General features: G+C 38.5%; 1 protein-coding gene across 1 annotated transcript in view; it reads right to left on the minus strand.

Annotated features, from left to right (window-relative positions):
* The window catches only part of atp8b2 (ATPase phospholipid transporting 8B2), a 122,065-nt gene extending 112,728 nt beyond the window's left edge, over positions 1-9,337 (minus strand). Inside the window, exons 1-2 of the mRNA XM_061982599.2 lie at positions 9,281-9,337; positions 5,884-5,954 (exon numbers count right to left, since the gene is read on the minus strand). Of these exons, the coding sequence (XP_061838583.2) occupies positions 5,884-5,908 (25 nt within the window). The 5' untranslated portion in view covers positions 5,909-5,954; positions 9,281-9,337. The remainder of the gene's footprint in view (positions 1-5,883; positions 5,955-9,280) is intronic.
* Between the last annotated feature and the right edge of the window lie 7,261 nt (positions 9,338-16,598).

Below are 16,598 nucleotides of genomic sequence, written 5' to 3' on the forward strand. Positions count from 1 at the left end.
CCCAAAAATCTCCCGATTTTCAGCCGGAGCTGGAGGCCACGCCCCCTCCAGCTCCATGCGGACCTGAGTGAGGACAGCCTTTTTTCACGACGGGAGGACAACAGGGTGACAAGAACTAAATCATCCAGACTGGAGATAAATTGTATTATTATGTTTATCTTACCTAAAAATAAATATATTTATTAATTTAAAAAAATAATAATAATAAATCAATTTTTACTATATTTTGCTAAAAACATCAAAATTAATTGTATTTTTATTTGTATTTTTTCTGACTCCTTATTACATCCAGCCATAGAATTATACCGGTACATTAAAATAAACATATTTGAAATAATTAATTTTAAATTATCATAATAATTCATTTAAAATGACCATATTAAATTATTAAAATAAATGCTTGTTTATCAACAATCTTTAGCATTTTATTCATTACATTTTGAAGCTCTCAGAAGCCAAGTTATGTTAAATTCATGTTATATTTATGCAAGTTTGAAGTATCAATTATCTAAACACAGTTTTGTTTGCATGTTTTCAGGAGATATATATATATATATATATACACACACATATATATATACACATATATATATATATATATATATATATATATATATATATACATATATATATATACATATACATATATATATATATATATATATATATATATATATACACATATATATATATACCGTATTTTTTGGACTATAAGTCGCAGTTTTTTTTCATAGTTTCATAAGTGCGACTTATATATGTTTTTTTCCTTCTTTGTTATGCATTTTCGGCAGGTGCAACTTATACTCCGGTGCGACTTATACTCTGAAAAATACGGTATATATGAAATACTTGACTTGGTGAATTCTAGCTGTCAATGTACTCCTCCCCTCTTAACCACGCCCCCAACCACGCCTCGCCCCCCACCTCCCGAAATCGGAGGTCTCAAGGTTGGCAAGTATGAACATATGTTTAATGTACCCTAAGACGTTTTGTTAAAATAAAGCCAATAATGCCATTTTTTGTGGTCCCCTTCATTTACAAAAGTATCAAAAAGTACCGAAAACTATCGAAATACATTTTGGTGCCGGTACCAGTACCAAAATATCGGGACAACACTAGTGTGCTATCATATTCATGTACCCACAAAGCAGTAATAACACACACTCAGACACACATAAAACACTGAAGTGCTGAAATGCGATGCCGACTGACAGGTCAGAGGTTAGAGGAAGGTGTACATTAGAGTGATCTGATGATGATGATGAGGCAGCACAGTCGCAGCCAAGTCAGCCTGGCGCCTGCACATTGATCAGCGTCTCCGTCGCAAGGACATAACAAACATAACTGTTATGTTGATATGACCTCGCCACTGTCTCCATATGTCAAATAACATGGTAATATAGCATATGTTTATACAGTATGTAAACACACACTGCCAGCAATGGCCATGCTATGTCATATCGGATATGTCTTCCACCAAAACACATAGATGTCGCCACATGTGCTATGACATTACCATGGCAACCACAGGGCTCTTGATGCGGATTGAATTGCAGGACAGGGCCACCCGGCGCCATCTAAATGTGCGTTCTAAGCCACTTTGCATCAAACAAGCTACCGTCCTTGTTTGATGCTATCGATACATGATACCATTCTACAAACCAGAGAAGTTGGCACGTTGTGCAAATCGTAAATAAAAACAGAATACAATGATTTGCAAATCCTTCTCAACCTATATTTGTCAGGACGTGGACTATGGGGTGGTTTGTTTTCCCGGAATGCGAAGGAATTGGACCGCAGAATTGGCGTGAAGGTAAAGACATGATTTAATTCTGACTATAACAAAAAGTGTAAACAAAAGGCGGAAAACAAACTTGGCTATGAAAACAATAAACTAGCACAAAGGCATAACTATGAACATAAAACAAACAACACTTACTGTGGCAAGAGCGGAGCATGAAATTAGCATCAGCATGAAACTATGAACAGGCATGAGTAGCATGGGTAGTCGAGGTATCAGAGTTAATGTCGCCAGGCTGACTGCCTGGCAGCTACAAGCTTAAAGGCCTACTGAAACCCACTACTACCGACCACGCAGTCTGATAGTTTATATATCAATGATGAAATCTTAACATTGCAACACATGCCAATACGGCCGGGTTAGCTTACTAAAGTGCAATTTTAAATTTCGCGTGAAATATCCTGCTGTAAACGTCTCGGTATGATGACGTCTGCGCGTGATGTCACGGATTGTAGAGGACATTTTGGAACAGCATGGTGGCCAGCTATTAAGTCGTCTGTTTTCATCGCAAAATTCCACAGTATTCTGGACATCTGTGTTGGAGACAGCAAAGAAGAAAGCTGTAGGTGGGAAGCGGTGTATTGAGGCCGACTGCAGCAACACAAACTCAGCCGGTGTTTCATTGTTTACATTCCCGAAAGATGACAGTCAAGCTTTACCATTGGCCTGTGGAGAACTGGGACAACAGAGACTCTTACCAGGAGGACTTTGAGTTGGATATGCAGACACGGTACCGTGAGTACGCATGCAGCTGCGACTTCCAAACATTGGATCGCTTGATCGGACGTGCGTGCCGCTATGTGCATGTCATGTACGTAACTTTGGGGACTTTGGGGAAATATATGTGCTGTATGAACTCTGGGGAGGTGAACGATACTTTGGGCTGTGGGATTGAGTGTGTTGTGCAGGTGTTTGAGTTGTATTGGCGGGTTATATGGACGGGAGGGGGGAGGTGTTTGTTATGCGGGATTCATTTGTGGCATATTAAATATAAGCCTGGTTGTGTTGTGGCTAATATGTTTATTTACTGTTTTAGTCATTTCCAGCTGAATATCAGGTCCCACCCGCCTCTCACAGCATCTTCCCTATCTGAATCGCTCCCACTGCCCTCTAGTCCTTCACTCTCACTTTCCTCATCCACAAATCTTTCATCCTCGCTCAAATTAATGGGGAAATCGTCGCTTTCTCGGTCCGAATCGCTCTCGCTGCTGGTGGCCATGATTGTAAACAATGTGCAGATGTGAGGAGCTCCACAACCTGTGACGTCACGCGCATATCGTCTGCTACTTCCGGTACAGGCAAGGCTTTTTTATCAGCGACCAAAAGTTGCGAACTTTATCGTCGATGTTCTCTACTAAATTTTTTCAGCAAAAATATGGCAAAATCGCGAAATGATCAAGTATGACACATAGAAAGGACCTGCTGTCCCCGTTTGAATAAGAAAATCGCATTTCAGTAGGCCTTTAAATAATAGTGACATGATTAGTGACAGGTGCGTGAGTCCAAAACGTGAAACAGGTGAAACTAATGGGTTGACATGGTAACCAAACAATGGAGCGTAAACAGGAACTAAAAAGAATCTTAAAACCAAACAGAACATAGCCAAACAAAAACATGATCAACAGACATGACAATATTCAATTGAATAGACTGCAAAGACACCTAACGGTCAAACTGGTAAACTTTGTTATTTTTTGCAAATATTAGCTCATTTGGAATTTGATGCGTGCAACATGTTTCAAAAAAGCTGCCACAAGTGGCAAAAAAGACTGAGAAAGTTGAGGAATGCTCAACAAACACTTATTTGGAACATCCCACAGGTGAACAGGCTAATTGGGAACAGGTGGGTGCCATGATTGCGTATAAAAGCAGCTTCCATAAAATGCTCAGTCATTCACAGACAAGGATGGGGTGAGGGTCACCATTTTGTGAACAAATGTTTGAGCAAATTGTTTAAGAAGAATATTTCTCAACCAGCTATTGCAAGGAATTTAGGGATTTCACCATCTATGGTCCGTAATATCATCAAAAGGTTCAGAAAATCTGGAGAAATCACGGCAGGTAGAAAACCAACATTGAATGCCCGTGAGCTTTGATCCCTCAGGCAGTACTGCATCAAAAACCGACATCAGTGTGTAAAGGATATCAACACATGGGCTCAGGAACACGTCAGAAAACCACTGTCAGTAACTACAGTTTGTCGCTACATCTGTACTAAGTGCAAGTTAAAACTCTACTATGCAAAGCCAAAGCCATTTATCAACAACACCCAGAAACGCTGCCAGCTTCGTTGGGCCCGAGCTCATCTAAGATGGACTGATGCAAAGTGGAAAAGTGTTCTGTTGACTGACGAGTCCACATTTCAATTTGTTTTTGGAAAAACTGTGGACGTCGTGTCTTCCGGACCAAAGAGGAAACGAACCATCCGGACTGTTATAGGCGCAGAGTTCAAAAGCCAAAATCTGTGATGGTATGGGGGTGTATTAGTGCCCAAGGCATGGGTAACTTACACATCTGTGAAGGCACCATTCATGCTGAAAGGTATATACAGTTTTGGAGCAACATATGTTGCCATCCAAGCAACGTCTTTTTCATGGACGCCCCTGCTTATTTCAGCAAGACAATGCCAAGCCACATTCTGCACGTGTTACAACAGCGTGGCTTCGCAGTAAAAGAGTGCGGGTACTAGACTGGCCTGCCTGTAGTCCAGACCTGTCTCCCATTGAAAATGTGTGGCGCATTATAAAGCGTAAAATACCACAACGCAGACCCCGGACTGTTGAACAACTTAAGCTGTACATCAAGCAAGAATGGGAAATAATTCCACCTGAAAAGCTTCCAAAATGTGTCTCCTCATTTCCCAAACGTTTACTGAGTGTTGTTAAAAGGAAAGGCCATGTAACACAGTGGTAACAATGCCCCTGTGACAACTTTTTTGCAATGTGTTGCTGTCATTAAATTCTAAGTTAATGATTATTTGCAAAAAAAAAATGAAGTTTCTCAGTTTGAACATTAAATATCTTGTCTTTGCAGTCTATTCAATTGAATATAAGTTGAAAAGAATTTGCAAATCATTGTATTTTGTTTTTATTTACCATTTACACAACGTATGAGCTTCAAGGGGTAGTCACCTGAAATGGTTTCCACTTCACAGGTGTGCCTGAAGCTCGTGGAGAGAATGCCAAGAGTGTGCAAAAAAATTAATCAGAGCAAAGGGTGGCTATTTTGAAGAAACTCGCATATAAAACATGTTTTCAGTTATTTCACAATTTTTTGTTAAGTACATAACTCCACATGTGTTCATTCATAGTTGTGATGCCTTCAGTGACAGCAAAATAAACAAACAGTTTTACATAAACAAACAGTTGTACATTCATAAATTGAAAATGTTGCAGACCGAAAGGGTTTAGGCTGAAGTTGAACACTTATTGCGCCTAACTCTATGAACAATGTCAAATACAAAATGAGCTTCCAAAAATTATGAAATGTCCTTTTCACAACATATTATAAATACACATTGTACACAACATAAACACTGTTCAATTATATACACAGTAAAGGCATGTGAAATATCCTTGTACACGTGTTGATGTGACGGGACACAAGTAGGGGATTTTATTTTTTTTACGTTTCATTGCCATGCATGTCTTTGAGTGTTTTTATTGTTGTGGATTTTAATTGCATGTTTTATTGCTGTGGAATTTGATTGCATTTTTAATGGCATGTTTTTACACTTTGCGGACTTTGACTGTATTTTTAATTTTATGTTTTTACTCCTTGTGGACTTTGCTGGCATTTTAAGACGTTGCCCCTTTTTCGCTTGTTGCCCCTGACAACCCAAGTGCCCAATCGAACGGCACCTGAAGTCAGACGCACCTGTGGCTGCACACATTTGAAAAGGAGCGACAAAGAGGGTCAAGGGCTGGACAAGGAGGACCGGGTGAACGCGTGCAGGCTGGGAAGGAATCCCCAGGACTACACAGCAGACCCCTGCATGAGTGCTGCCAGTGATGGGGAAACATGAATTCTGCCACATTGGGCTGCATGATACGGGAATGCTCATTTTATATCAGCATACTGACCTGCAGGAGACTTCTTTGTAAACATCTCCGCTCTGCTGCCACCTTCCTTCTGCTATGGTCCATGGGCCTGTCTGCAAGGAGAAGTAGCGTCAGTGACACGACACGTCGCAAGTTCACGTGAGGACAGTCGCAAACACCGAGGACGGAGCGATGTGCTGGCTCCACTACACTTGACCTCGCCACGCATCTCAGCATCACAGGAGGCACTAACTGTTCCACAGACGAGCCTTTAATCAATACCGCTGAGGGAGGGAGAGGACGAACCGATCGGCTTTCAGCTCCTGTCTCTTCGCTCCCGCCGTCACACACTTTTGTCTTGTCATTCACTGACTTTTCTGCAGACTCTCTGTCTTTTAGTCATCACTCGTGCATCGCCTCACCGCTCTGCATCGTGCTCGTCAGCCAGGGAACAATTATGCAATTAACACCTCAGAGCGACAACACTGTAGAGCACAGGTGTCAAACTCAAGGCCCGGGGGGCCAGATGTGGCCTGCCACTTCATTTTATTTGGCCCTTGAAAGCCTGGAAATATGTATCGATAAAGTACTGTAACTTTTCTTAGTAAATGTGTTCTTTCTTTCTATTTTGGGAGAAAAAAATATATGGACTCCATGTAATTGCAAATTATGTCAATTTAAATATTGTCTAATTATGCAATTTTTTTCATCAAACATTCAAACCATTTTTTAAAGAGAAATAAATACTAATGATAATGATTTCAAATCGAGTTATCCATCAAATTGTGCAATGTAAAAGTAGCAAAAGATTTCATGGTAAAATTGTGAATTTTACTGTGGTTTATACAGCATTTTTCTCTAAATGAAAAAAAAACTGTACTTTTTTTCATTGTAATAAACTATGGTGCCGTTTTGGCATTTACAGTAATACACCAAAAAATCTACAGTTGCAGATATGTGGTAAAAAAAATAAAACATTAAAAAAAAGGCAGCTCAGGTGCCAACATTTTACTGTAAAATTGCAGTTTTTTTTTATTTACAGTAAAAAAAAAAACAAATGTAAATTTTACAGTAAAATTCTGGCAACTGAGCTGCCAGTTTTATTTATTTATTTTTATTTTTTTATTTTTTTTTGGACCTGCTTAGTGGCCTTGTGGTTAGAGTGTCCGCCCTGAGATCGGTAGGTCGTGAGATCAAATCCCGGCCGAGTCATACCAAAGACTATAAAAATGGGACCCATTACCTCCCTGCTTGGCACTTAGCATCAAGGCTTGGGAATTGGGGGTTAAATCACCAAAATGATTCCCGAGCACGGCCACTGCTGCTGCTCACTGCTCCCCTCACCTCCCAGGGAGTGAAACAAGCAATGCAGAGGGTAATTTCACCACACCTAGTGTGTGTGACTAACTTTAACTAAGCTGCCTTTTTTTATTTAACCATACAACAGCACTACTGTTTTTCCATTTATTTTGAGGTGAAATGATTGCAATTTACCATATATTTTTTACATTTAATTTATAAAATATCTACTAATAAAACGCATAAAAAAAATTGTTTAATGATAGCATTCACTGTTAGAAGCAGTCCTCTGGGGCCAAACATAACTGCGATGTGGCCCTCAGTGTAGAGCCAACAAGTGTGGATGACACACTTAACACTTCAATTAAATACAGCATACGCTACTGTACATAGAAAATATACATCTAGAATACGTTTTTAGAAATTACATAATGCTCCCCAGTTTTTGAATCTGTAAGTATTAAAAAAAGAGTTGAGTTTATTTAGTATTTTTATGAAAACAATTGTATTTTATACTAAATGGGCTGACATAAAAACATGAAATATTATTTATTTTTGTCGATGCCACAAAATAAAAATAGGATTTTCTTTAAATAAATAAAATCACGCACAATAAAGGAACTGTATATTTAGGTATTTAAGAAAATAATAATGCATGAACAAAATAACACGTGAAAATAAATACATAAAAATAATATAAATATTCAATGGTACATTTTCGCAATATTGAGGTCAGTAATTATTCATTCAAAAATGATAATTCCCAACAATAACATCATGATAAATACATTAAAATAAATAGAAATATTTAAAAACAATCTGGTTCAAGCAAATGACTACACATTTTGGTACATTTGCATATATTTACAATTTATTTATTGATTTAGTTTTTGTGTTACTATTTGTTTTCTTGGAAATGACAATATAGTATCGGAGATACTATTTTTCTTCTTCGAATTGTGTAGATAATGAATAGTTTTGGCTTGTTGTGCCCCCCAAAAATAGATAAAATACTGGTTCCAACATTATGTTCTGCAGCACATTCGAACAATATTTAATCCTAGTGTTAATAACTTCATTTTATATTTAGAATATTAGAAAAAAAATTTATGCAAACATCCGTAAACCACAACCACAATTATAAATATACATTGTTGAGTTAAATTAAATGCAGCATACACTACTGTATATACAAAATACACATATAGAATAAGTATTTAAAAATGACATAGTCCTCCTATTTAAAAGAGTTGAGTTTATTCAGTATTTTTATGAAAACAATTGTATTTTATATTGAATAAGCTGACATAAAAACATGAAATTATTTTTTTTTTTTTTAAATAAATAAAATCTTGCACAATAAAGGAACTGTAACACATTTAAGTCTTTAAGAAAATAATAATGCATAAACTAAATAAAACATGCAAATAAATAAATACAAATAGTGTAAATATTCAATGGCTAAACATGGTACACTTTCGCAATATTGAGTTCAGTAATCATTCATTCACAAATGATAATTCCCAACAATAACATCATCATAAATAAATTAAAATAAATACATAGATTTAAAAAATATGGCTTAAGCAAATTACTACACATGTTGATGCATTTGCATGTATTAACTATTTATTTATTTATTTTTATGCAAATGACAATATAGTATTGGAGATACTATTTTTCTTATTTTGTAAATAATGAATAGTTTTGGCTTGTTGTGCCCACCCAAAAAGAAATAAAATACTGGTTCCAACATTCTGTTCTGCAGCACATTTAATCCGAGTGTTAATAACTTCATTTGATATTTAGAATATTGGGAAAAATATGTGTAAACATCTGTAAACTACAACCACAATCATAAATATATATATAGTTAAGTTCAAACTAAAATGAAAATTGAGCATTAGTATATTTGCAAAGACAACATTTTTACTTTTATTAGAAAGTAAAAATCACAAGTTTAAATTGCTTACATTGAGTGTCTCTGATCATTTACACAATGACTACAAATACACTTTTGGTGTGCTTTACTATGACCTCATGCATCCCTCCGTTGCATACATTAGGGGAATTTGCACTTATACACCATCAGGATTAATACATAATAAAGTCAATTAAAGCAAGTAGCAAATCAACAAACCTCCTTAAAGTTGCAGGGAGTGAAAGTTTTCCATCCTCGCTGCTCCTTCCTCAGTCTGAGGTCACCATGAGGCGTGTAGTTGTTGTGAGAAGATGCTGGAGGAAGATGCGAGGTCAACCTTCATGGAGGAGGAAAGGGAGGGAGGGAGGAGAGGGAGAGGTTGCATCCTTTGCCACCTTGCCTAAGAAACTTAAGCTTGCATATGATGAAATATTTCTGTGCATGTTTTATATACATCAAATACTTTGAAAATGTCACATAAAAAGGTCAGCTACATCTGAACTTAAAATAAGTAGCGCCCTCTACTGTTCTGATTCACACCATACTGTTCTATCAGCAGAATGAGAGCTGTATTTATTTTGAAAAGGACAAGAACAAAGATACTTTGTGCAATCTTGCAGAATCACTAATTCAATAAAACACAAATTCAACAGCGTGTATTCATGAACTTTCCCCCAGGGTTCAAACACCTCAAACCTAAGACCTTCGGCCTGCACTGACAGGCAGAACACACAGAGGACGGCCCTGAATAAAGGTAAATAAAGGTAAAGGTGGCTTTAGAAGTTTAGAAAAATTGTTAACAAAATGAATTACATTTTTTATGATTTATTACATAATTGTGGATAAATACCCATGTTTTTCATTCGTCATTTGATATATATATATATATATATGGCCTTAAATTATTAAATAAAATGTTTTTATACACTTATAAATAATAATTATAACCCAGTATGAATGAGTTAAAAAAATTAGGAATTATAAGCAAATAGTTGATAACATCTGATTTATTGTAAATTATCTATTTCTATTACTTTATCATTAAAAAATAATATATATATATATATATATATATATATATATATATATATATATATATATATATGTATATATATATATATATATATATATATATTATTTTTTAATGTATTATTTTTTTTTTTTTTTTGGTTTTGTTTTATTAGTAATCAGTCCAACACAATAATAGACAATAATGCTATAATAATACAATCCTAATTCCAAAATCAAAACCAGCCCAGCAACATTCAGAATAGCAATCAACAGAACAATTGAGGACACACAAACATGACTCAAAACAATCCAAAAGTAGTCAAACCGAAATGAATATCCACAACAGTATCAATATTAATAAGAATTCCAACATAGAAGTGATTAGAAATTCCTCATTGACATTATCATCACAGCCATTTATAAAAACTAAAATAAAAACATTAAAAAAACAAAAACAATAGTGTTACAGTGGCTTACACTTGCATCGCCTGAAACGGCCACAAAAAAATTAATAATTAAAAAAATATATATCCATATATATTTAGTCTCCAGGTTGAAAAAAAACTACTGAAAAATCTATAACATGATTTGTAATAAAATGTCTTCATTTAGTAAAAATATTTTACTCTTTTTTTTTTAGATATTTTTTCAATTATTGCATATTTGTGTCAGCAATTGAAGAAAACGTGTTTCTTACTTTAGTAGCCTTCAGGTGGGAGAGAAAATACTGCACAGTGCATTGGTAAAATATTCACAGTACTTCACTTTTTCCACATTTTGTTGTGTTACCGCGTTAATCTAAAATGGAATAAATTCATTTTTATCCTCAAAATTCTAAAGATACCCCTTAACAACAATGTGAATAAAAAAAAAAAAAATTGTGCAAATTTATTAAAAATAATAAAAATAAAAATCACATGAGCGTAAGTATTCACAAGCTTTTCTCAATATTTTGTTGATGCATCTTAGGCAGCAATTACAGCCTCAAGACTTTTTGAATACAACATACTTGCCAACCCTCCCGAATTTTCCGGGAGACTCCCGAAATTCAGCGCCTCTCCCGAAAACCTCCCGGGACAAATATTCTCCCGAAAATCTCCCGATTTTCAGCCGGAGTTGGAGGCCACGCCCCCTCCAGCTCCATGCGGACCTGAGTGAGGACAGCTTTTTTTCAGACAGGAGGACAACAGGGTGACAAGAACTAAATCATCCAGACAAGAGATAAATTGTATTTTTATGTTTATCTTACCTAAAAATAAATATATTTATTAATTTTTTTTAAATAAATAAAATAAAATAAATTTTTACTATATTTTGCTAAAAACATCAAAATTAATTGTATTTTTATTTGTATTTTTTCTGACTCCTTATTACATCCAGGCATTAGAATTATACATTAAATTAAACATATTTGAAATAATACATTTTAAATTATCATAATTAATTTAAAATGATAAATAAATGATAAATGGGTTGTACTTGTATAGCGCTTTTCTACCTTCAAGGTACTCAAAGCGCTTTGACACTACTTCCACATTTACCCATTCACACACACATTCACACACTGATGGAGGGAGCTGCCATGCAAGGCGCTAACCAGCAGTGTTGGGACTAACGCATTACAAAGTAACGCGTTACTGTAACGCCGTTAGTTTTGGCGGTAACTAGTAATCTAACGCGTTATTTTTTTTTATTCAGTAATTTAGTTACCGTTACTACATGATGCGTTACTGCGTTATTTTACGTTACTTTTGATGTAGTATCGGCTAGAAACAGAAGCGCTGCGGTGTCGTTCTTCTGAATCTTCCTCTGTCACAAGCCGGAGAGAAGAAAAGAGGCGCGGTCTACGTGTGTGTGTGTGTGTGTGTGTGTGTGTGTGTGGGGGGGGGGGGGGGGGGGGGGGGGGGGGGGGGGGGGGGGGGTAAGGGGAGGTTTGATCCGCGGTTTGATATATGAAACAAAAAAAAAAAGTTGTTGGCACGTTCAGTCCACACACAGCGTGGTCATGGCGAGCGCAATAACGGAGGAGCTTGAACGCCCCCGCCATTGAATCGGTGTGTTTATAAGTGCAGATTCGGTTGTGCAAAACGAGGGTTTTAAACACATGCTGAACGTGCTTGAACCACGTTACGACATCCCGTCGCGCACCCACTTCAGCAATAAGATTGTGCCAGATCTTTATGAGCAGGAGAAGAAAAAAGTTGTGGATGATCTGTTGCGCTCATGACAGACGGCTGGACGTCCAGCAGAACTATAAGCGCTCACTTCATCACAGCAGACTGGGAGATGAGAAGACACGCCCCCTCTACGAGAGTCACCTTGCGCAGGTACTGACACAAGCAGTGGAGGAATGGAAGATAAAGATATCCCAGTCACACGTGATAATGCCAAAAATCAAATAGTTACAGAGAATGAGGCAGGACTGGGACCACAGATAGGTGCTTTGCACATGTAGTGAATTTGGCATCACAGAAGGGAATCTCAGTCAATAGGATGGAGCGCCTCTTTGGGAGGATCAGGAAGGTTTCTTACTTCCACCCAAGCACAACAGCTGCTCATGTGCTTAAGACAAAGCAAGAAATGCTAAAGCTGCCTGCTCATACATGATGTCCCAACGAGGTGGAACTCCACTTATATGTTGGAGCAGCAGGCAGCTATATACTCTGCATTGACCCACAACACCCTGAAGACAAATGTCACCCTGTCTGATGATGATGTGAGAGTGGCAGATGAGGTCCTCTAGGTGCTTAAACCCCTCAAAAGTGTTACATCTCTACTGAGCACTGAAACTTCACCATCTGTGTCAATGATCCTGCCACTGAAAACAAGTATTCTACAATCCATGGCTCCAAGTGTGGAAGACAGCAGCATCACTCCAGATGTCAGGCTTTATTTCACTACCTATGTTTCAAGGAAGATGATGTTTCTTCTTATGTTGCACTTAAACTTGTTTTTTATTCATGGTCATTGGTCCAAGTTTAAAGAAAGGAGGAATGCCTTTTTATGTTGCACTGTTTTTCATTAATTATGTTAAAAGGAAAATAAAAATGCATGTCAAGTTGATCAACAGATTGTATTATTCTCCAGTGCAATAACAGTACTGAAATGAAGGCAAAAAGGGCATTAATGGGAGCTTTAAAAAAAAAAGAAGAAAAAAAGAAGTAACTAAATAGTTACTTTTCACAGTAACGCATTACTTTTTGGTGTAAGTAACTGAGTTAGTAACTGAGTTACTTTTGAAATAAAGTAACTAGTAACTGTAACTAGTTACTGGTTTTCAGTAACTAACCCAACACTGCTAACCAGCACCCATCAGGAGCAAGGGTGAAGTGTCTTGCTCAGGACACAACGGACATGACGAGGTTGGTACTAGGTGGGGATTGAACCAGGGACCCTCGGGTCGCGCACGGCCACTCTCCACTGCGCCACGCCGTCGTAAAATGACCATATTTAATTATTAAAATAATTGCTTGTTTATCAACAACTTTAGCATTTTATTCATTACATTTTGAAGCTCTCAGAAGCCAAGTTGTTATATTCCTTAATATTTATTTATGCAAGTTTGAAGTATCAATTATCTAAACACAGTTTTGTTTGCATATTTTCAGGATGTAGAGATATATATATATATATATATATATATATGTATGAAATACTTGACTTGGTGAATTCTAGCTGTCAATATACTCCTTCCCTCTTAACCACGCCCTCAACCACGCCCTGTCCCACCCCTAACCACGCCCCCACCTCCCGAAATTGGAGGTCTCAAGGTTGGCAAGTATGGAATACAACGCCACAAGCTTGGCACACCAGTTAGACACAATATATGACAATTAAATGCAAATGTGTTGATACTCGTGATATTGCCTTGTCTCTGCTCTGTCTGCGTCACGGTACTCGATGTTCAGCCTTGGCAGTCAGCAGGCCGATTCTGGAAACAAACACTGATATAAAAGACTGGCTTGCAATCTTTTGGATTGCCAGCTTTGCACAGATAGAAAAATACAACTTCAGCACAATTGATAATAACTATAGCAACGGCCCTTAAGCACAAGAGTTGTGTGATAGTATACAGGTAAAAGCCAGTAAATTAGAATATTTTGAAAAACTTGATTTATTTCAGTAATTGCATTCAAAAGGTGTAACTTGTACATTATATTTATTCATTGCACACAGACTGATGCATTCAAATGTTTATTTCATTTAATTTTGATGATTTGAAGTGGCAACAAATGAAAATCCAAAATTCCGTGTGTCACAAAATTAGAATATTACTTAAGGCTAATACAAAAAAGGGATTTTTAGAAATGTTGGCCAACTGAAAAGTATGAAAATGAAAAATATGAGCATGTACAATACTCAATACTTGGTTGGAGCTCCTTTTGCCTCAATTACTGCGTTAATGCGGCGTGGCATGGAGTCGATGAGTTTCTGGCACTGCTCAGGTGTTATGAGAGCCCAGGTTGCTCTGATAGTGGCCTTCAACTCTTCTGCGTTTTTGGGTCTGGCATTCTGCATCTTCCTTTTCACAATACCCCACAGATTTTCTATGGGGCTAAGGTCAGGGGAGTTGGCGGGCCAATTTAGAACAGAAATACCATGGTCCGTAAACCAGGCACGGGTAGATTTTGCGCTGTGTGCAGGCGCCAAGTCCTGTTGGAACTTGAAATCTCCATCTCCATAGAGCAGGTCAGCAGCAGGAAGCATGAAGTGCTCTAAAACTTGCTGGTAGACGGCTGCGTTGACCCTGGATCTCAGGAAACAGAGTGGACCGACACCAGCAGATGACATGGCACCCCAAACCATCACCCAACCATGCAAATTTTGCATTTCCTTTGGAAATCGAGGTCCCAGAGTCTGGAGGAAGACAGGAGAGGCACAGGATCCACGTTGCCTGAAGTCTAGTGTAAAGTTTCCACCATCAGTGATGGTTTGGGGTGCCATGTCATCTGCTGGTGTCGGTCCACTCGGCCTTGACGCTGCAACAACAGGAGCAGGCTGTTCCGAAAACATCCCCGAGGACTCTCAAAGATGGACGCTTTTGACCTCCCTCCCTCAACGACACCTGGAAGTCGAACTTTACTTGCATTGCATGCAGAACGGCCCCGGGCCTATGGACACAACACCACTACACCCAAAGACAATGGGCATATACACATACACACACCTCACCCCCACCCAACGCCTTCACCACCGCTTGATTCCCCTTCGGGGTGATGGACAGCTGAGTAGCTCTTTATAGCAGCAGGCCGGCCTCCAAGGCCCCAACCCCCCCTCTGTTGCGAGTTGTTGTGATTATATGTAACTTGTTTATGTGTGCTATGGCAAATGAGGGTTTTTCCCTTGGACTCAGTCTGGGCCCCTCCCACGGGTCCAGCCTTTGACTGATATTTTTTACTCTCCCCCCCTTTCCCAATATCACCTTTTTCAAGGAGCACCGTAAGTGGCTCGTGGAAAAACAAAAATCCTAATCTACGATTTGACTCCCTCCAATGGCCTTGACGCTGCAACAACAGGAGCAGGCTGTTCCGAAAACATCCCCGAGGACTCTCAAAGATGGACGCTTTTGACCTCCCTCCCTCAACGACACCTGGAAGTCGAACTTTACTTGCATTGCATGCAGAACGGCCCCGGGCCTATGGACACAACACCACTACACCCAAAGACAATGGGCATATACACATACACACACCTCACCCCCACCCAACGCCTTCACCACTGCTTGATTCCCCTTCGGGGTGATGGACAGCTGAGTAGCGCTTTATAGCAGCAGGCCGGCCTCCAAGGCCCCAACTCCCCCCCTCTGTTGCGAGTTGTTGTGATTATATGTAACTTGTTTATGTGTGCTATGGCAAATGAGGGTTTTCCCCTTGGACTCAGTCTGGACCCCCTCCCAAGGGTCCAGCCTTTGACTGATATTTTTTACTCTCCCCCCCTTTCCCAATATCACCTTTTTCAAGGAGCACCGTTAGTGGCTGGACCGTTAGTGGCTGATCCGTTGGCGGTCCCGTCTTGTGTTCCTGTAACGTATGTCTGGTCTTAGTGGAGCTGTGCCGAAAATGTAATTTCAGTTCTTATATGTCTTGCACATGTTAAAGAATGGACAATAATAAAGCATCCTCCTATGAAACTAGCTCAAAAAAACTGATAAAAAAAACTTTAGCAAATCAAAATCACTCTTCTTCAGAGGGTACAAAGAAAGCAAAGAATAAAGCTGGCAATACTTAGCGACTCGGGCAAGACTGCGGAAGACGGCTGGCGGTAGACGATCTGACGATATACTCTGGCAACAAGACAGGGGAAGACGAGGGCTATATACACACATGAGGGAGGGTGACACAGGTGGGCACAATCAGTCAATCAGGAAAGACATCAGACAGGAGGAAAGGCAAGTGGCCTGAAACAAGAGGAGGATTAGACTTTCAACATAAAACAGGAAGTGCGCCAGACAACCCCAAAACAGGAATTCAGCAATTATCTCACCGCATTGTGACAACTATACGGCAAAGATAAGTGTGCCGAGCTT

The sequence above is a fragment of the Nerophis lumbriciformis genome, linkage group LG21 (assembly GCF_033978685.3).
Source record: "Nerophis lumbriciformis linkage group LG21, RoL_Nlum_v2.1, whole genome shotgun sequence".
NCBI lineage: Eukaryota > Metazoa > Chordata > Actinopteri > Syngnathiformes > Syngnathidae > Nerophis > Nerophis lumbriciformis.